Source organism: Cnephaeus nilssonii, assembly GCF_951640355.1.
Source record: "Cnephaeus nilssonii genome assembly, chromosome: 5".
NCBI lineage: Eukaryota > Metazoa > Chordata > Mammalia > Chiroptera > Vespertilionidae > Cnephaeus > Cnephaeus nilssonii.
In genome coordinates, this window is record NC_137076.1 from 33740961 (window position 1) to 33764022 (window position 23062).

Here is a 23062-nt window from a genome sequence, read left to right on the forward strand (position 1 = left end):
GTTAAATTTAATGACTAAATCAAGGACAATTTGCATTTTTTAAATATTTTATTGACTTTTTACAGAGAGGAAGGGAGAAAGAGAGAAAGTTAGAAACATCGATGAGAGAGAAATATCGATCAGCTGCCTTCAGCACACCTCCTACTGGGCATGTGCTCACAACCAAGGTACATGCCCTTGACCGGAACCAAACCTAGGACCTTTCAGTCCGCAGGCCAACGCTCTATCCACTGAGCCAAACCGGTTAGGACTGAATTTGCATTTTTTTATGTTGATTCTAGTTATCCACAAACATTTTTTATAAGCATTTTAAAGCTTCTTCTAATATACCACTCATTATTCTTGTTAAATTTATTCCTAGGTGTTTTATACCTTTTGTTGTTACTATGGAAGTATTAGTTTGCTAGGACTGCCAAAACAAGATACCACAGACTGGGTAGCTTAAACAACAGTTATGGAGGTTGGAACTCCAAGATCAAGGTGCCAGCACAAGATCAAGGTGCCAGCATGGTTGATTTCTCTGAGGCCTCTCTTCTTGGCTTGTGGGTGGCTGCCCACCCTTTTACTCTTTCTTGACATGTTTTTTTCTGTGTGCATTCATCCCTGCGTCTATGTGTCCAAATTTCCCCTTCTTGTAAGGACATCAGTCCAGTTGGTTTAAGGCCCACCTATATGATTTCATTTAATCCTAATTACCTTTTAATTTATTTTTTAAATATATTTTTATTGATTTCAGAGAAGAAAGGAAAGGGAGAGAGAGAGAGAAACATCAATGATGAGAGAATCGTTGATCGGCTGCCTCCTGCACGCCCCTCACTGGAGATTGAGCCTGCAACCCGGGCATGTGCCCTGCCAGGAATCAAATCATGACCTCTTGGTTTCATAGGTTGATGCTCAACCACTGAGCAACACCAGCTGTGCCTAATTATCACTTTAAAGACTATCTCCAAACAAATCACATTCTGAGGTACTGGGGGTTATGGCTTCAACATATGAATTTTAGAGGGACACAGTTCAGTCCATAACAATGGCAAATGAAGAATTTTCTTCTTTTATCTAGTAACTCTTTTTTGTGTATCTGAAAGTGATTTCAGTATTTTATTTTGTACCTAGTCATATTGCTTCTGATTTATAATAGTTTTTACTTTATTCTCTTAAAATTACATTATCTGTGCCCAGCTGATGTGACTCAGTGGTTGAGCATCAACTTCGACCTATGAACCAGGAGGTCACAGTTTGATTCCCAGTCAGGGCACATGCCCAGGTTGTGGACTTGATCCCCAGTGTGAGGCATGCAGGAGGCAGCCAATCAATGACTCCCTCGCATCATTTATGTTTCTATCTCTCCCTCCCTCCCTCCCCCTTCCTCTCTGAAATTAACAAAAATACATTTTTTAAAAATTATATTATTTGTAAATAATCATTTTCTCATCCTTTTAGTTTTTATACCTTTTTTTGTGTAACTGCAGTCAGTTAGAACTATTGATACAAGGTTAATTAAGAGTAGTAATAGTAGCTCCTCTTGTATTCCTGACTTTAATGAGACTAGTAACTTCTGGTGTTCCCATTAAACATGGTACTGGCTTTTGGAATAATATAGATTTATTTTGTCACTGTAAGGGCTTATCTTCTGTTTTTATTTTGTTACAATGTTTAATAAATGGATATTTATTATAATTTTAAAAACAATTATGGATAATTTTATCAAATTCCTTTTTGGCATACGTAGAAATGATTGTATATGTTTTCTCTTTGATCCAATAATGTATCAAATGTATAAATCAGTTTCCTACTATTGAACCATCCTTGCTTTTCTATATTTGGTTATGACATTCTTTTTAAATTTATTTATTGATTTGAGACAGAAGAAGGGGGAGAGAGAGAAAGAGAGAAACACTGATTCATTGTTACACTTATTTATGCATTCATTGTTTGATGCCTTGACTCCTGGATTGAACCCGAAACCTTGGTGTATTGGGACAACACTATAACCAACTGAGCTACCTGGCCAAGGCTATGACATATTCTTTGAATTTGCAGTTTGCATAAAAATTCATAAATGGGACATCTATAGATTTATTGTTTTATCAAATCTACTTAGGCACAATTTTATTCTTGCTTCTTGGGTCAGTTTTTTTGTTGTTTTTTTACTCTCACCTCAGGATATATTTTCTATCAATTTTTTTAGAGAGAGTGAGGGAAGGAAGGAGGGGGACAGAGAGAGAGAGAGAAAGAAAGAGAGAGAGAGAGAGAGAAACAGTATGAGAATCATTGATGGGCTGCCTCTTGGACGCCCCTTGCTGGGGATTGAGCCTGCAACCCGTGCATGTGCCCTGACCTCCTGGATCATAGGTTGACACTCAACCACCGAGCCACACCGACAGGCTTCCTTCTGTTGTTTTGATTGGGCTAGAGTATGGTTATTTATTATGTTTTTCAAATAACCAACTTTGGGTTTATTAATTATTTTTTACTTCTAATTTATTTATTTTATCTTTATTAATTCATTTGATTTCTTTTTAGGTTTACTTTATTGACAGATAATATAATTAATATTCCTAGTTAGTCATTAGTCTATTAATTTTTTTAAAATATATTTTATTGATTTTTTACAGAGAGGAAGAGAGAGGGATAGAGAGTTAGAAACATCAATGAGAGAGAAACATCGATCAGCTGCCTCTTGCACACCCCCTACTGGGGATGTGCCCGAAACCAAGGTACATGCCCTTGACCGGAATCGAACCTGGGACCCTTGAGTCCGAAGGCCGACGCTCTATCCACTGAGCCAAACCGGTTTTGGCTATTAATTTGATTTATAGTTTCTTGTTCTACAGAAATTTTAAGTTTTTAGTAATCAAAACTATCATCCTTTTTCTTTTATAACTTCTTTGTTTCATATTACTCTTCTAAAAAGGCTTCACACCCTCCATTATAAAAATGCTTTATGCTTTTCATAGTTTTATGATTTATTTTTAACTTTCTAGAATTTATTTTTCCTTACTATGTGAGGTGGTGTTTAAATTATTTTGTTTCCAGGTAGATTGCCAACCATTCCTACATCACTTATTAAACAATCTATCTTAGATATTTCAAATAAATATCTAAGTATTTATTTGAAAAACTTATATACCTAACTTTTTACATCTTGTGAAAAATCCTATTGATCTTTTCAGATTATATCAAGTTTATAGGATTATTTGGGGGGATAATTAAATTGACATCTTTAAAACATTGAGTCTTTACATGTAGAAATATGGAATATTTCTCTGTTTACTTCAGTTTTTCTGTTTCCTTCAATAAGGTTTTATCATTTTCTTATTAGGTTTATTCCAAGGTGTCTTATAGTTTTTGTTAAGATTATAAATTAAATGGTTTTCATTATTTGTTTTACCTGGTTATTGATATATATACATATATATGGAAAATTTTTATTTTTCTATATTAATCTTGTCCAACTTAAGTTACTGAACCCTTTGATTGTTTCTGTTTGTTTTTTTCAGTTGATTCTCTTGGATTTTCTGGATAGTCTTGTTGTCTCTTTGTTCCCAGTACTTACACTGTGTTTTTAAGTTTTGCTTCTGACAGGGTATCTCATTGACTCGACTTGGTCTTCCGGAGTGATTGCTCTATTCTTCTTAGCTCCAGAGGACAGAACTAGGACAGATAGGCAGAAAGCTAGAGCTATTTGAACATGGAAGAAAAGCTGATGTGACAGTATTAATGTCAGATAAAATACAGTGTAAAGTGAAGAGTATTCATAAAGCAAAATAAGCAGCTAGAGCATTATTGAATTTACCTAACACCTCACATAGGCTTGAAAATAAAAACTTGACAAGATTAGAAGGAAAACTGATGAGTTCACAGTTATGTGAGAGATTTTAGCATACATATATTAAAATGGGTAGGTAAACAGAAAATTGGTCAAGAATATAGGGAAAATTTGAACGACACAACTGATAAAGTTGATCTAATACATGTAGAAAATTGTGTGCCCAGCAAATAGAGAATATGTGTTATTTTTTACCACACAAGGAATACTTAGAAAACTGTATCCTAAATCATAAAAGAAGTCTCCAAAATTTAAGGTAACCAGAATCTATAGACCAGATTCTCTTACCATAATAATTAAACTTGAAACCAGCAATAAAAATAAATTTTTGAAAAACTAATCTGACTAGAAACTAGAAAATGCACTTATAAGTAACTCATAGGTTAAAGAGGAAGCTTGAAAAGAACAGAATAAAGAATGAAGTAGGTAGATGGAAGATCATATTAAAGATCATAATTGTTTTATATTGTGATGGCCAATGATAAGACTAGTAAAATTGGCCAGTATGGGTTTTACTTGAGCCTCTATTCCTATTCAGGGTTTATTTGGACATTAATACTATTTTTCTTTAGAAGATAGCAAATGTGAGCTAATAAAAATATAGGACTCAAAATATATATTATAAATTTATTGTCAAATTTTCAGGAGTATATCTTTCCATATAACCAGAAAATTAAGTATAGAATTATATAAGTGAAAACATCAAAATGTAGAATTATTTTACTGTTGTTTATTTTAAATATTTTTATAATGGCCTTTAATAAATAATTATTTTTATTTATTTAAGATATTTTTCTTTCCCTTCTTGTAGGTCACTCAAATGAGTCGTCCAGACCTGATTCTCTTTCTGATGAAATACCTGATGGCTCTCATAGTTGGAATTCCCTCCATATTTTGGGTTGGAAGCAAAAAGACATGCTTTGAATGGGCCAGTTTTTTTCATGGTCGTAGAAAAAAAGAGTAAGTTGAAGTAAATTATCACAATGTTCACAGACTTCACATACACGTAAATTTTTTTGCATTGCTTACATTAAAATAATTTGGATTATAACTTCAGCTGCCATCAGTTAAGACTGGCATAGTAGCATGTCTTAATTAAAAACTAAAAACTTAGTGTGGCTCAGTTGGTTGAGCATTGTCCTGTGCACCAAAAAGTCGCTGGTTAAATTCCCAGTCAGGGGTTGGATTTCCGATCAAGACACATGCCCAGGTATGGGCTCTCTCCCCAGTTGGGGGTGCGGGGCAGAGGGAAGGGGGCATGCAGGAGGCAGCCAATTGATGTTTCTCTCTCTCTCTAAAATCAATAAAAAACATTTAAAAAATAATATAAAAAGCTAAAAATGTGGCCCTGCTGGGTAGCTCAGTTGAGTAGGGTGTCATCCCAGTACACCAAGGTTGCATGTTCAATCTCCAGTCAGGATACATACAAGAATCAATGAATGCATAAATAAGTAGAACAATAAATTTATGTTTCTCTCTTTCCCTCTCCCTCCTTCTCTCTCAAATCAATTTTTAAAAAAAGCTAAAAACTTCTCTTCCTTACTAAGATATGAGGGAAGGTCAATCTTTATTTTTAAAAATCCAAATTATAATTTTTCTTAAAATTAAAAACAAATTAATACTTTTATATACATTCTTATTTTATGCTCTTGATATCCTGTGAGGGTTGGTATGTATTATAATCTTTGTGTTACAGATGAGAAAACAGACACAGAGAGGTTAAGTGCCTTGGCCTAAGTCACACAGGTATTAGATTAGGTTTCCATTTCAAATTGTTCTTCCAAGTAAACCATAAATGATTTAAAGAGATAGAATGCTATTCCATTCTGATATAGTACACATTAAAGCCAATATAGAAAAAAATACATCATTAGATAATATAAAATATGTTTAAGAAAGTATTTTAATTCAATTCATACTTGGCCACACTGCATATTAAAATATCATGGTAATGGTAAGACTTGCCGAAGCAGTCTTTTGAGGGCATATTTAAAGAATCTTTAATTTTTTTGAACCTTTAGTTCATTAAATAAAACAAGGTTCTTCAATATTCACAAAGGAACAAATTATTTTAAATTTTTTACTCAGAATCTTATATGAATATCATATCTGAATTCTAAATTAGTAGAATAACTTATGGATAGGGTCCATGGAAAATGGGTTTTGGGAGATACTCTTAAGATTGTATTTAAAATGTTGTGCATTGTATGGGCTAATGTACTTTCACTATGCAACTTAAAGTGCCTCAATAACAAAAATCTGTATTTTCTAAAATATTAGTAATTAGTAGTTTATCTTAAACAGTTTAAATTGAAATAAAATAATCACATTTAAAATATATATTTTTCTTATCATTCTGAGACTGCTACTAGTGATATCAGATAATGTATTTCTACTTTAAATACAGTTTCATAGGATAGAGAGGGAAAGAAGGGGAAAGATGCATTCAACAACAACTATAAAAATATATTTTCTAGGCATTAATTAATTCTTTAAGAAGTCTTTATTAAATGCTTACTATGTGCCATGAACTATTTTGGGATGCCAGGGATTCAATAGGAAACAAAAGAGGACAAGTTCCTGCTTTCATGGAGTCTTCTTTGTAGGATTTACTGTGATTTATCTGTGTATTGAACATTTTAAATATATTTTAATCACAGTACAACATAAAGCTGAGGAAGGGGCTTGAATTAAACATTCCTGGTCACCTCTGGATCATCCTATATAATAAAAGGGTAATATGCAAATTGTCCCCTCCACCAGGGGGTGGGGCTGGCCCACCAACCGCCTGGGGCCCCTCCACCTGGCCAGCTGCGCCCCTGATTGGCCCCATACACCCCGATAAGGGGCGGGGCCGGCCAGCCAACCTCCCCTGTCCCATCCCCCTGGCTGGCCCGACCCAGTTGGCCTCTATTGGGGCAAGCCAGCCGGACCCCACCCTTGCACGAATTTGTGCACCGGGCCTCTAGTAGACAAATAATTCTGTATGGAGTTGTATTGGAAATTCCACATAGAGCTACACCCAACCTGCCCTTATGAGGAATCATTCTAGTTATTGAGGGATCCTGGTTGGGCCAGAATCGTTTTCAAACTGATAAAAGTACCCAAGGATCCTTTTACTTGGTTTTCTGCAATCATGGATACCTCCTCAACAAAGTCATTGTGATCCTCCAAGCTAGGACAGTGCTATTTTTGACTTACTCTTCTATTTAGTTTTTGACACTCTGTTTTCAGGATTATGTAAACATTGTTTTATCATTACTTTATGATTGGTTTCTAAGCCACTTAAACTTAAGTTTGATCCCTGACTACGGGTTTTGTTGTGAAAAGTCCATTGATCCCTTCAAACCTCAGTTTTTCATCTATAAAATGGGGACCACAATGTTTATTCTTAATAGATATCTAATATCCTCTTAGAAATATTCTCTCAGGACATTTGTCTCCATAACAAAAACATTATTAAGAAGGATAGCCCTCGCCCAGTCTGCATGGCTCAGTGGTTGAGCATCAGCCTATGAACCAGGAGGTCACAGTTCGATTCCCAGTCAGGGCACATCCCCAGGGGTGTGCAGGAGGCAGCCAGTCAATGATTCTCCCTCATCATTGATGTTTCTGTCTTTATCTCCCTCTTTCTTCCTCTCTGAAATCAATAAAAATACATTGAGAAAAAAAAAAGGTAGTCCTGGCCATTGTGGCTCAGTTGGTTGGGCGTTGTCCCATGCACCAAAAGGTTGCTACAGGTTTGATTCCTGGTCAAGGTACAGGCCCTGGTTTCATGCCTCGATCCCTGGGGCGGGGGCATATAGGAGGAAGCTATTGATGTTTCGCTCTTACATTGATGTTTCTCTCTCTCCTCCTTTCTCTCTAAAAATCAATTTTAAATAAAAAAATTTTTAAAGGCTCAAAGAAGGATGTATTTAAAATACTTGGCACAATGCAGGTACTTAACAAATGTCAGTTTTCCTTCAGCCCTTCTATCCAAGTTCTAAAAACAACAACAATGCTTTTGTAATTTGAAAAGAGAATATATGCACTTTCTCACTGTATGATCCAATCTTTACATATTTGAGGTTGTTTTTTAATGAAATTTTTAACCTAATTTTAACTTGAATCCTGACTCTCAAGTCACTGATTTAGATAAACCGAGACACAGATCTTTGCAACAATTTAATTGGCTCTTTTATTAATTTAAATACTGCTTTGTTCATCATCATAAACATTTGCTTTTACCACTTTCATAGCAGTTAAAAACTTTTGCTCTTGACAATAATTTATCTCCTTAATTTTTATCCTTAAGCCTTTAATATATCTGAGAATTATATGTTTGTATATATAAAAAAAATTTTTTTTTAACAATTTCTAATTTGGGAATGACTATATTCCAGTCAAAATTTACTTAAAGTAATTTTTCATGTTTTTGTTCTAATTATGACCACTCACGTTTATTCCAGCATTAGATAACTGCTTCTATCAGAAAATTAAGTTGTAGCCTTAAAACAACTCCTCTTACAAATTAAAAAATGTATCTGAGGCCTCCATTAATTCCATAAACAATGCAATAAAACAATTCCTCTATTTTATAGTAATATCTTTGTAATATTTCAGAGCCCTTGCAAATCATAAAATTCTTTAGCTGAAAGAGACTTTTTAGAAATGATTAATATAACGTCATTTTATAGATGAGGAAAAGGAAAGGAGGTAGTGACTTGCCTAAGATCACATATTTATTGATAGAGTTGAAACTAAAATTTTTATTTTCTTATTTAGCACAGATCTCTTTCTATCACTTTTATGAACAGATTGACACAAATTTTTTAAAAATATATTTTTATTGATTTCAGAGAGGAAGGGAGAGGGAGAGAGAGACAGAAACATCAGTGATGAGAGAGCACCATTAATTGGCTGCCTCCTACACACCTCACACTGGGGCTCGAGCCCACAACCCAGGCATGTGCCTTGACCTGGAATTGAACCGTGACCTCCTGTTTCATAGGTCGTTGCTCAACCACTGAGCCATGCCAGTTGGGCTGATTCACATGAATTTTTGTTATACTCTTTCCTCTGTTAACAATGTTATGTCTGTTCTAAAGACATTATGTGGACAGCAATTAATTTAAAGAATAACGTCAGTGCGTCACAAAAGTATTGTTTGTTTCTCTATAGGAATGTTTATCTTAAACTTAGTATTTTGTTGTCTAGGATAGTGAATGAGAGCCGACAAGTACTCCAAGAACCTGATTTTGCTCAATCCCTTCTGAGGGATCCAAATACTCCTATTATAAGGAAATCAAGAGGGACTTCCACTCAAGGAACATCCACACATGCTTCTTCAACTCAGCTGGCTATGGTGGATGATCAGAGAAGCAAAGCAGGGAGTGTCCACAGCAAAGTGAGCAGCTATCACGGCAGCCTCCACAGATCTCGTGATGGCAGGTGAGTTTATTGCTTGCTTAGTTTATTTCATGTGCTGAATTAGAGTTGAGTTACACAGCTTAAGAAAGAGTAGCCAATTCTGAAATAGAAGTTGAACATTGTTAATTTTTTTGAACTTTGCTAGGAACAGTTGTCCCAGATTATGGTCCAGTATAAAGCCAGTCAGAGGAGTTTAAAGCTTAGACTTGCTGCAGTAAAAAATATGGAGTCATCAAAGGGTATTGAGTAGGGAGAAGGCAGGATGAAAGTGGTTATGTTAGTAAGATTAATTTAACAAACAATTGTGGAATACCTACTATATCAGCTACTGTTCTGAGAAGCCCTTAAGTCATAATTTAAAAAAGAACAGATCAAGAACAAGATCTTACAGTAATCCTATCTAATAAAAGAGTAATATGCAAATTAACCATCACTGCACTACACCCACAAGCCACGCCCACCAGCCAATCAGGAGTGAATATGCAAATAAACCCAACCAAGGTGGCTACGGCCACAGAGAGCAGGAGGGAGGCTTGGGTTTCCCCAGCAATGGAGGAAGCCAAACTTTCCACCTGCCCTTGCCTGCCTAGGCCTCCACTCAAGGCTACAAAGTTTCAGTGATAGAAGATACATAAATCCAAACAGAAATGGCAGCAGCCACGGAGCGGGAAAGAGCAGGAGGCTAGGGTTGCCCCCGGCGATGGAGGAAGCCAAGCTTTCCACACACCTTGGCCGGCCCAGGCCTCCGCTTAAGGCTACAAAGTTTCAATTATAGAAGATACATAAATCCCAACAGAAATGGCTGCCGCCATGGAGCAAGCAGAAGGCTTGGCTCTGCTCCAGGCTACAAAGTTTCAATTGTAAAAGATAAATAAACCCCAGATACCAGGGCCTCCGCTTGGGTCGCCAGGGAGTGTGGCCGGCCTGCAAACCACCACAGGCCCCTCACCCAGGCCACCCCACGCCCCAAGGGAACCCCCACCCTGATCTGGGACATCCTTCAGGGCAAACCAGCCAGCCCCCACCCATGCACCAGGCCTCTATCCTATCTAATGAAAGAGTAATATGCAGATTGACCATCACTCCAACACACAAGATGGCTGCCCCCATGTGGTCAAAGATCCTGCCCCCATGTGGACACAAGATGGCCACCACAAAATGGCCAGCAGGGGAGGGCAGTTGGGAGGGACCAGGCCTGCAAGGGAGGGCAGTTGGGGGTGATCAAGCCTGCAAGTGAGGGCAGTTAGGGGTGACCAAGCCAGCAGAGGAGGGAAGTTGGGGGCGACCAGGCCTGCAAGGGAGAGCAGTTGGGGGGGGGACCAGGCCTGCAGGGGAGGGCAGTTAGGGGTTACCAGGCCTGCAGGGGAGGGCAGTTAGGGGCAAACAGGCTGGCAGGGGAGCAGTTAGGCATCAAACAGGCTGGAGTGGTTAGGGGGTGATCAGGCTGGCACCAGAAGCAGTTAGGGGCAATCAGGAAGGCAGGCAGGCCAGCAGTTGGGAGCCAGCAGTCCTGGATTGTGAGAGGGATGTCCGACTGCCCGTTTAGGCCCAATCCCGGTGGGACCCCCGGTGGGATCGGGCCTAAACGGGCAGTCGGACATCCCTCAAGTGGTCCCAGATTGGAGAGGGTGCAGGCTGGGCTGAGGGACACCACCCCCGCCCCTCCTGCACGAATTTCGTGCACCGGGCCTCTAGTAATAATATAAGAATAGACAGCATATGATTCAGAGAAAGTGCTTATACTATACACATATGAGAGAATCCATAAAAATATAGTGTCATGGAATCACCATGGCAGTTAATTAATTACTTTTTAATAATTCTTTTGGCATGACCTATTTCAATACAATTGTCTTTCCTCAGCTGTACACGCATACACACACAAGTATATTGAGTAACAAATGATTTTAGAAATACTGTGAGTATTTACCAGAAATTTGGGGCCCAAAACTATAATGGTGGCCTACTAAGGTTGTTCTATAATGTGGTGCAAGAACACTCATATTGTGAGCCTCTCTGCATACCCAGCACCTCAGACCACATTAAACCTAAAACTCTAATCAGGGATTATCATAATTCCAAAAGCCATTTCATAGAAATTTCTTTGTGCATCAATCAGGGTTTTTTTTAAATATATTTTTTATTGATTTCAGAGAGGAAAGGAGAGGGAAAGATAGAAAACATCAGTGATGAGAGAGAATCATTGATCGGCTGCCTCCTGCACGCTCCCTATTGGGGATCCAGCCCACAACCCAGGCATGTGCCCTTGACTGGAATCGAACTTGGGACCCTTCAGTCTGCAGGCCGATACTCTTATCCACTGAGCCAAACCGGCTAGGGCAGTGGTCGGCAAACTGCAGCTCACGAGCCACATACAGCTTGTGAGCCGCCGTTTGCCGCTCTGTTGACTAATGAGTTTGCCGACCACTGGGATAGGGGCTTAATCACAAAGAACAACAGCTGTAATTATTGGAATCGAGAGTCTAGGGCCATCAGTCAGCATTTAAGTTTACTTGTTAACATTATCTTTTGGTCATCTTTTTCTCATCATCTTATGGTTTCTTGGTTATGAATTAACACACACATAAACAAACACACACACACTTCACAATACTCACTCTAGTCCAGACTCCTTGATGGATAATTGATCTCAGTGCTATGCAAAATAAATACACTGAGGCAAATACCTTACACATGTAAATCAACTTCAAAGAATAAGTAATAGGTGATTAGATGAGAAGATGGGTAAAAAAGCAAGTGGATGAGTAGGTAGGTAAAAATTTTTTTCCATTTGATTCATTTGCCATATTTATTTGAATTATAATGAGTGAGTAGGATGGTAAAAGTAGGTGACTACCAGGGATAGTTAGGGAATGCATAATGAGATACTAGTGAAATTACAGTGAATTGAATTATTCATTGTATAGAGCAGGCGTCCTCAAACTACGGCCCGCGGGCCACATGCGGGTGTTTTTGCCGTTTTGTTTTTTTACTTCAAAATAAGATATGTGCAGTGTGCATAGGAATTTGTTCATAGTTTTTTTTAAACTATAGTCCGGCCCTCCAACCATCTGAGGGACAGTGAACTGGCCCCCTGTTTAAAAAATTTGAGGACCCCTGGTATAGAGAATCAAAGAGAGTAAATCATCTTCAAGTTTTTTTTATTTTGACTTTGGACTACACCATATTATCTTTAGAGCAAATTAACCATCCTAATTGTTTTTGCCTACGCTTATATTAAGATTAATGTACATTTTCATATTGTATGTTAGATGGTCACCGTGGTTTAAATAATTGTCAAAATATAAATAAACTTGGTAAATCCCACATATACAATTGAGATTAAATACTATAATTAAATTTATTTTTCTGTGTAGTTGATTCCTAATTATCCATGGGTGGGTTGTTTATATTATAGAATTTTGTGGATAGCCATATATTTCACTTCAATAAATAGACATGATAACTCAATATAGTAACTTTTCCTATGAAAAATATATTCTTTGATTCATATTCATAACTAAAATACTTAGGTTTCATTTAAGAAAATATCCAATTCATATTTTTAAGTAGTGATTTGGTGTTTTTTTAATTACTCTGATATCATTCCTTGAACTGAAGCAGATTTTTTTTCATTTGATTTATTTGCCATATTTATTTTAAACAATACTTATGACATTATGAGAGGTGAAAGAGCTTCAAATTAGCTGGCAGATCAAATTTGGAAAAATCTTTCACTCACTTTAGGGCAATAATTGTTTTGCAAAATAATAATAGAATAACAAGCTCATTCTGAAATATTTTCAGTTAACACTGTAATTATTTTATCAAAACATGCAAGTCAAATTTAAAACTGGAAACAAAAGATATACTTTCTTTTATAATTTTAAAAGGACTTTTCAATTTTCAAAATCTGTGATCTAATGAAACTATTTAATAAGCACGCTGTCAAACTAGATCTCCTCAGAAGTTCATGAATCAGTCTTTAAAATCTTTACATTTTAGCCTAGACAATGTGGTTCAGTGTTTCAGCATCAACCCATGAACCACGTCTCTATTGGATTACTGGTCAGGGCTCATGTCTGGGTTGTGGGCTTGATACCCAGTGGGGGGTGTACAAGAAGCAGATAACTGATGATCCTCTCATCATTGATGTTTCTATCTCTCTTTTCCTCTTTCTAAAATCAGTAAAGTCATAGTTTTAAAAATCTTTAAATTTTATAAATGATTCATATTGAGTCATGAAATTTGTTATAATTATGAAGGAATGATAAATGAATGCTTTGACACCCAGTAGGTCTTCAGCTGCATATGATTAGTTATTTTGATGACTATTTAATAAAGAAGTGGCCTGCTATATTCTTTTTTACTTTTAGAAACATTACTTAAAATTTAATATGTTAAAATTATAAATTATATTCAGTTAAGTTTTGTTGGAGATTTGTTATCCTAAATTAAATACTTTTTACAAAAAGGTGTACATCTGAGTGTGAGTATTCTTATCTCTGATGGGGGCTCAGTGAGTCAGGATTGGAACAAAAGAAAATTTAACAGCTCCCCATTGCTGCTTTCAAGATAAGTACAATGATGGAAGAGAAGACTGTCCACAATAAGCAGTGTAGCCCAGTTGGCATATTCAAAAGCTGCATCTTTGTTCAGGGTACTGAGAGAATTTGCTTTAGCAGGAATATAAGTCATAGTGTATTAGGATGTTGTTATGTATATTTAAGTAGATGTACCTTCTATGAAATAGCGTATCCTCACAGCTCCGAGGAAAAATGATTAACACCATTTACAGTAGTTAATTTAATTGTTAACTGGGCTATCTGGAAAGAAGCTGTCAGCACATACTGTCATTGTTGCTTGCCAGTTCATTCATCTTTTTTTTTTTTTCCTTTTTTGGTTACACTAATTTCTCCTATAATTTCATATGCTCCCTCTTCCTAATCTTTTAGTAAATTTGAGTTGCTGTACTTCTTATTATAGCCAATTTTCTGCACTCCCGAGATCAGTGCCATCTTTCCTCCATTGTTTTTCCTCCTCTTCTCTTCCTGAACTCACCCCATAACCCATAACTTATTTGAATGGGAAAAATTAACCTTAACTTCTGTCCTTTTGCAAAGAATAGGACCTTAATTCTGAATCTAATGAGTATATTTTCTTCCTTTTTTTTGGTTAGCCATATGAATAATTCTAGTGTTAATGAAATTGCTGTAAATCATCAAAGGTGGTTGTTAGTTGGTTTCCTAATTATTTCATTTAGTGCAGCATTTTCATGCAAAATTTAGTGTTCTTTTTCTAGTGTGTAATATTACTTGCTTCAAAATAAACTCTCCTGTACTAGGTATACTCCCTGCAGTTACAGAGGAATGGAAGAGAGACTACCTCATGGCAGCATGTCACGACTAACGGATCACTCCAGGCACAGTAGTTCTCATCGTCTCAATGAACAGTCACGACATAGCAGCATCCGGGATCTCAGTAATAATCCTATGACTCACATCACACATGGCACCAGCATGAACCGAGTTATTGAAGAAGATGGAACCAGTGCTTAATTTATCCTGTCTAAGGTGGAAATTTTGTGCCGTTTATAAAGCAGATTTTATTCTTTGCCTTTAGCATGACTGACTGCTGTAACTCACTGTTATCATGCGTTCAGTCAGGTGCAGATTGTGTCCATTGGAAAAGTAAATTTTTGCTTTTTATATTGCATCAAACTTGGAATATCAAGGCGTCTTAAAATTATATTGTCACATAAATAATTCTTATTTCTAGGTAATGAAGAGAGAATTATTTGTCTGGTAAGCATTTTTATAAACCCACTATTTTATATTTAGAAAAAATCCTAAATGTGTGGTGACTGCTTTGTAGTGAACTTTCATATATAATATCAACTAGTTGTGAGATAACATTCTGGTCATTCTGTTAATAAAACAAAATTTCAGAATTAAAGAATTTTCTATGCAAGGTTTATTTCTCGGATGAATGGTAGGATTTTGTAGTTTTATTTCCATAAATGAAAAAGAACTGTGGTTTTAAACTGTAAGAGAATTTGATAAATCAGCAAGGGTATTTTAACTAATAGAATATAAGATCAACAGAAGAATCTGATTAGAGTATTGAAGGCTCTTTCAAAATTCTATCAAAATAAATTTCATCCAGAGAGATACAGGATTAGGAGTATCACTGGCCATTTTTTTCCCTATAAGTGAATTGTTTTTATTACTTTTGTAAATATTCCTTTTACTTGCAGGGTTTTATAACTTATCCATATGCATGATGGAAAAAATAATTTGTAGCCATATTTCCTCATATAGTAATATTAATTCGTAGAGAACTTTATGTTCAGATCTGTTCCATGGAGGCATGTAATAAGATAAGCATCACACATTATAAGGTTTTTATGTGGTAACCACAATTACAAAATGGCAAAATGTTTTCTCTGTATTCATTGTTGTATTTTTCTGCAGTGAGATGTGATCTTGCCAAAGCCACCAGATCTTGGCATCCAGCCCCTCCTATCAATGAGTTGATTGTCTGTACTTGCATTGCCCAGTAGCAAATAGGCTACAGCTTTGCCCCCTCCCTTGTATTCAGATTCTGGATAAGTCTTGTTTACAGCTGAAATATATATAACCTAGGTCCAAAGTGGTGATTTATATGGGGTATCTGAAAAACCACTCTAACTAAATGAAGCATGATTAGTCTTGCTGTGAAGTACCTTGTAATCTTAAAAATATCAACTCAAAATTTTTTGACATTTTGTCTTGTAACGTTTAAATAATTTACAATAAAAACTGGTAACTGTATTAGGCTTGAAATTGATCAGAGGGAAAGAAAATTTTTGGAAAATGCTAGGTGTATTGTATAGAAAAACATTTTAAATAAGCATGTCCTCAACCCCAACTAGAGGTAAGAATCATTTGGGGAACCTCTGATGCCCAAGCATTCCTCTCATTCAGATGAGAATTGATAGGTTTTTAAATAAGTTTTCCAGGTGATTCTAATCTGTACCCAGGCTGCAGGCTGTTTTAAACTGATTTGCCCCTGATGATGATCTGATGGCGTCTCATTATATCACGTGAAAATCTAGGTAGACTCAATATTTTACATCATTATCTGATACAAAATTGTTTTCCACTTTATTTGTTCATTATAAAATGTGGAATGCTGACCCCACTCCCAAAAATTCTCATTCTGTAACTCAAAGATGGTAAGAATTTAAAATCTGTAGTTATAAAAATACCATTGGTGATTCTTATGCAGGTAATCCAAGAATGACACCTTAGAAAATATTCTAAACTCCAGAGAGGCCTGGCTTTGTCATTTGCTGGCTTTTGACCTTTAAAAAGTCAACTTCTCTGAGCTTTAGTTCCCTTGTTTGTAAATGAAGATAAAAGATAAATACCTACCTCACAAAGTTGTCAAATAGGGGATCCAATGAAAAATCATATGAAAACTCTTTGAAAACTAAAATATAAGGGATTAAGATTATTGAGTATTTAAGAGATTTATTTGAGGGCTCCTATCATACATTGCTCGACATGTGTTTGGTTCATGTGTACTTTTACTCTTTTTTTAAAAACAAAAAGTAACAAAAAATTAGGTGTTGAAAAAGTAGCTTTTATCAGACACAAAAGTCAGTTTTCTGGTAATAATTTATATATCATGTTTTTTTCCAAAGTACATGTTAATATTTTTATTATTAATTCTTCACAAGATATATTTGAACATTTGGCCCAAAATGTAATTTTTTCCCCTTTGTCTTCATTGTCTTTCTCCTTGGAATTGGAGTAAGTGCTCAAGACAGTGTAAATTCCCTCATAACTGACATCTAGTAAACTTTTTCTTTGAAGGCCAAATTTTCAACTTATTTATAAATAAATGAACAATTCATGAGGCTTTTGTCTGAGAATCTCTCCTGAGAACAGCATGAGAGGACCAACACAAGCATTCAGAAACAAAAATAAGAAGTTAAAATAGAAGTTACCAGTTTGAGCTCAAAGATGTTGTCAGTCATTGCCATCTGCATTATATTATCAATTGCCAAAATGTTAATTGATTTTCTTGTACAAATGGCCAAGTATAGACAGTTAATTGAACATTATGAAAATATTAATTTTTGCTTCTTGATTTTATGTATTCATTTATGTCTTCTCTATTAAACTGTTGATATATATGTAAAGGCTATGTTGACATTTCAGTTCAGAAAAATATTCTAAACTCCAAAGAAGCTTGGCTTCTATTGACATTAAGATACTTCCAATATCTTAATTTTGCACCACAAAATGTATTTAATATTGTTAACTCATTGTTTGGATAACAATATTTAGTTTGGGCCATGTTGTTTATCAAACTAGTGCTCCAAATTAATTTGTTTTTCAAAGACAGTTGAAGAACTATATGTAGCAAACAGCATTTCAAGTTTCAACTAGTTTAAACCAATTTGAGCAAGTCTGGACAGCTTTCTTACCATATGTTTAATTTGTGTTGTGATTGGCACATGATAATGTTTAATGTTTTGTTCGTTCAGTTGACAGCTGAGGAAATAATAGTGCTCTCTCAAATGTTAAATATAATCAAAAGGTTTTCAAAAAGTACTTTGATTTCACCAGTATTGTGTTTAATTTATTCAGTAATTAACAGATCTAAGACAATATTAAGCTCAAAATAATAGCTTCAAAGAATAATTGATTAATAATTCAATAACTAGCACAGGGATTAGTACAGAGTAAATTTTTTAATAAATTAATAACATGTCATACAACTTACTTTTACTCTAACAGTGAGTCTCACTTCAAAAAAACTTGAAGGATCTGAACTTAAACTAAGTGAAATTAAGTCTACTTTACCAAAATAACATGTAGCAAGTAATAAAAAACAAGAAAATTATACCAAATGAAGCATATTTCCCCTATAGTAACAGTCCATATTACTACTTAAACTAAAGAAATATATATATACAAACCTGTACCAACACTTTATATTCATTTTTAATGGTGAGAGCTATTCTTAGAAGTATTTAGGTTCTTTTGGTTTTATGTGAAATTAGATCTTTGTGTATTAGTTGGGTGATAAATACTTAAGCAAACCTTCATTAGTAATAATTTTCTCTTTCTGCTTCTTCTTAAAGCAGATTTAGAAATCTAAGAATCTCTTCAAATTAGAAAAATTTTTCAACATTTAAAAAATCTCATCAAATTAGAAAATTTTTTCAACATTTTAACCTACCTCATTAGTTTCTTTGTGATAATAGTTGGAAATAACTGAAATTGTAACTACCTTGATTTAGGCTATAGCCCCATGAAATAAAATGAACGACTTAAATTTTTTTTATAAAATAGAGGATCATTGGCTAAAACTTAGAAAACATTAGTATACCAAAATTTCACTCTGGTGATATTTATACCGCTTTTGACATGCCAAAGGTACATTTATATATATTATCATACTTGGATGAATTACATAGTCTAGTGTAATGAAAATTCCACTGGCCTTGGAATTCAAAGATCCATAATTATGTTGTGAAGTGCACAGGTCATTTAACTTCTCTTAGTCTCAATGTCTTCAGTGTAAAATGAGGATAAGGCAATTTTTGGTCCCAACTTACATCACAGAATGTGTGAGGATCAAATGAAATAACATGTATTATAATGCTCTGTAATCTATAAATTGATCTACTTATATGTTTCTGTTAGAATTTGGGGGTTGTAGAAAATAAGGATATGGTTTTCAGTGGTATATAGCAGTAACAACAAAGTAGGCAATTAGACCAGTATTCATTCGGTACAATGTTTAAATCAGCAATCCAATTAGCCTTTTAAAAATTAGATTCTTTTTCAAGAGTAGCTCTGTCCTTAAATTGTGTTGGCTCTCTAAAATACCACAGTATGCTCTCAAATTTTATATGATGAATTTGTAAGTCCCTTCCAACAGAAATTAGCGATCTCCAGTATATGTTATCTTTGATATGGAATTATATAAAATCGCTTGGCTTCACTGAAATTGTAAGAAAAATATAAGAAGTGTAAGCCTTATAACTTGTTTTCTTTGAGGACTTTCATGTGCCTTTCTTTCTGATTAATAACAAGTTTTTAAAAGGTGATTAAGTAATTGGTTTTCATCACTGCAAAACTTTAAATTGTAAGGTATTGTCTTAATTGTTTCTATGTTTGTATATATAATTTTTTAAACCTGCATAAAAGGTAAGAATTTCTCCATTTTTTTCCTCATATAAGCAGACAAAAGATAACTTTATAAAACCAAGATTTACAAAGGAACTCATGATTCTTTTACATTTCTTTTATCCCTTTTTACAATTGAGTAAAATGAGATAAAGTGTTTACATTTAATTCAGCTATGTTTCTTAGTAACTGTATAATTTTATACATTATTCTTATTCTTATTTTATATGAAAAAATAATGGTGACATCTCCTCATAATTTAATTCTCTACCCTTCTCTTTTGTTCCAGTTATATGAGTTTTGGGAAAGGAATAGGAAGATCAAGCATCCTTTACCTCCCATATAACTATAATCAGTTTCCTAGAGTTTTTTCCTAATTTAACTTTAATCCTTGATTTCTTTTATAGCCAAATTCATATAGGATTATAATTTTCTCTCAGGATCCAAAATCTAGGGGAAAATGTTAAGGTCTGCCTAGCCATCTTTGTAGACATTACTATTTTTGTTGATACATAAAGATTTAATATAATTAGTTAATAAGCCTATTTCTTATTCTCTGATTTCTCTCTAATTAGTAAAATTTTGTTGCTATAAAGATAAAAGAAAGTTTCACTTATGTTTTAGCCAGATACTATACCAGTACAATATTACTTCCTTTAAGAGTAGTTCAATCTATTTAAACACATTGAAGGATAAGTGTCTTCAGATTATTATTATTTTTTAATATATTTTATTGATTTTTTTTTTTTACAGAGAGGAAGGGAGAGGGATAGAGAGTTAGAAACATTGATGAGAGAGAAACATCGATCAGCTGCCTCCTGCACACCCCCTACTGGGAATGCGCCCGCAACCAAGGTACATGCCCTTGACCGGAATCGAACCTGGGACCCTTCAGTCCACAGGCCGACGCTCTATCCACTGAGCCGAACCGGTTAGGGCAGATTATTGTTTTTTTAAAGAATCACCTATCTTAGAAATTTATTGTGTCCTTTCTTAGACATTTTTCAAGGTATGATAACATTGCTCATAATTTATTCCCATTCTATTGGCCACTGTCACCAGTTTAACTTAATACAAAAACAAGGTTTTTTTATATTGTAATTTAGATTTTGAGAACTCAGAGTTCCATAATTTTGGTAATTACCATTCACTAGTAACATCTATATATATAAAACCCTAATATGCAAATAGACCAAACAGTGGAACAACCGAACAACTGAACAACCAGTCGCTATGACATGCGCTGACCACCAGGGGGTGCGTGTGGAACATGGCGGGCATCGGCTGCAGTGGGATGGTGGAGCAGATGAGCAGGGGCGCCAGACAAGACGGGGCACTGGTCACTGTCATTGGGGCGAGCCTCTGGTGGTTACTGAAAATTCTTTGCTCCCATGTGCCATGGTCCTGTCAAGCGCTTGCACCTGCTGCTAGAGCTGGAGCCACTGCTTGTACCTTTGCCAGTGCCCAGCGCCAGCCCCGATCACTCGGCACTGTCATCAGGTGCAAGCAACGGCTGCTGGCCCCGATCGCACCTGAGGGCTTCTCCACCTCCCCCTGCTCCTGAGGGACGATTGGGGCAGCAGCTGCCACTCGCACCCGCTGATGGTGCAGAGCAACTGGGGCTGGCACCGTTAGCACATGGGAGCAGTGGCGGCAGGAGCAGGGCTGTCAGCAGACGGGACTAGGGGGCTGTGGTGGGAGGGGCTGGCGGGGGCACAGAGGATGGGCCGAGATTGCCCCTGTGCCCACTGCAGCCTCTAGGCCCACAGTTCCTTTCAAGGTGCACGAATTTGTGCACTGGGCCCCTAGTTAGTATTTATAAGACTTATATTTTTCAAGCTCTTTATTTTATCATATTTTCTGCAATATGGTGAACTATATTATTATTATTATTACTATTGACCTGGGGTTTTTGTTATATAAGTCAGCTTGTTTATATTACTAACTTGCAACTATTTTTTTGTGTGTGTTGTACTTACTGACTTAAAAGAATAAAACTGTATAGTTAAATAATTTCTGTTTTCTAAATTGGCAGTTTTTTAAATGCTTAGTAAAAAGGCATTATGTTATTTTTGAGTACCACTGAATTTTTAGTCAGGCAACTTGATTTTTAGGTTTGTCTCTCTTCTAAATGAACTGTGTAACTTTGGAGTTTTACCTCTTGGAACTTTGGTTTTCTCATTTGTAAATGAAAGAAACAAGGCCATTAGATTAGGAAGTCTCAAATTCCACCCGTCTCTAATATGGTTGTTTCTTGACCATTTTATAATCATTATCTGGGCTTGCTTTTTTTCTTTCCTTGAACTATATTTACTGGATTAACCTGTACTGTTAATGCAATTTATTCTTAAATTGATAGGATTTAGATATGTTAACTTTCTTTCCCATTCATGATTTTAAGTAATTTTAAAGGAGGAAAATTGTATTACAGATAATAAAAGTGAAAGAAAGCTTACTTGTAAGCTTTATGTAAAAATTCTCCTAAAGCACCAATATAAGCACCTCAAACTTACATACAGAAAAAAGTGACATATATAATGTTGTGGTTTTTGTTCTCTTAAATATAAATATAGCTAGTTAGCCTAAACTTTGAATAAACCACACAGTGATAATACTGGCCCATATAGCCAATTAAAAAGCTATCAGGGCCCTTGCCAGTTTGGATTAGTGATTAAGCGTCAATCTATGAACCAGGAGATCACAGTTCAGGCTTAATCCCTAGTATAGGGTGTGAAGGAGGCAGCCAATCAATGATTTTCTCTCGTCACTGATGTTTGTATCTCTCCCTCTCCCTTCTTCTCTGAAATCACTAAAAGTATTTTTTTTAATTAATGGAAAAAATATCCTTAGGTGAGGATTAACAAAAGAAAAAAGCTATCGGGTTTACAAACATTAAAATATAAAATGTAGCCCTAGCCGGCTTGGCTCAGTGGATAAAGCATCAGCCTGCGGACTGAAGGGTCCCAGGTTCGATTCCGGCCAAGGGCATGTGCTTGGGTTGCGGGCTCGGTCCCCAGTAGGGGGCGTGAAGGAGGCAGCCGATCAATGATTCTCTCTCATCATTGATGTTTCTATCTCTCTCTCCCCTCCCTTCTTCTCTGAAATCAATAAAGAAATATTTTTTAAAAATAAATAAATAAAATGTAAAAGGAATTTCAGAGTAGATTGAAACTTTTCTGTTCGATAATTATTCTTAAGCTGTATTCTTAGATTCATTGAGTGAATACAGTTGCTGAATTGCCATGAACACATATGTATCCTGCTTTAAAATATTATTAGAGATAATTGTGATTTGTTATTTTTAATTTTTTTCTGGCTGTGCAGATGTTTCCATAAAGCCTCTTTAGCTCTCTGCAGAATTCTCTTTTTTAGATTTGTGTTTTCTGAGAACCAGGCCAAGGAGGTTTCTGTTACTTTTAAAGATCATTGTCTTTGTTCTAATTGTCTGCATTAGCTCATCTCAATCTCTTGAACACTTTGGTCTATATATTTGCTAGTTATTGAGTCTGATTATTGGGTTTGTGGTCTGATGGGTAGAAAAGAATAATGGAAAGTTGATATAGGAAGGTGAACTGTTTTCTGGTGTGATTTCTTTGGTTATATAATTCTGTGCCTTGGTCAGATCACTGAATCA

The 23062-nt window shown here is 35.6% G+C and overlaps 1 protein-coding gene across 3 annotated transcripts in view; it reads left to right on the forward strand.

Annotated features, from left to right (window-relative positions):
• The window catches only part of FZD3 (frizzled class receptor 3), an 86377-nt gene extending 69186 nt beyond the window's left edge, over positions 1–17191 (forward strand). For all 3 annotated transcript variants that reach the window (XM_079773253.1, XM_079773251.1, XM_079773252.1), the window contains 3 exons: positions 4641–4789; positions 9029–9262; positions 14586–17191. In XM_079773253.1, the coding sequence (XP_079629379.1) occupies positions 4641–4789; positions 9029–9262; positions 14586–14799 (597 nt within the window). In that variant the 3' untranslated portion in view covers positions 14800–17191. The remainder of the gene's footprint in view (positions 1–4640; positions 4790–9028; positions 9263–14585) is intronic.
• The last annotated feature ends 5871 nt before the right edge of the window (positions 17192–23062 follow it).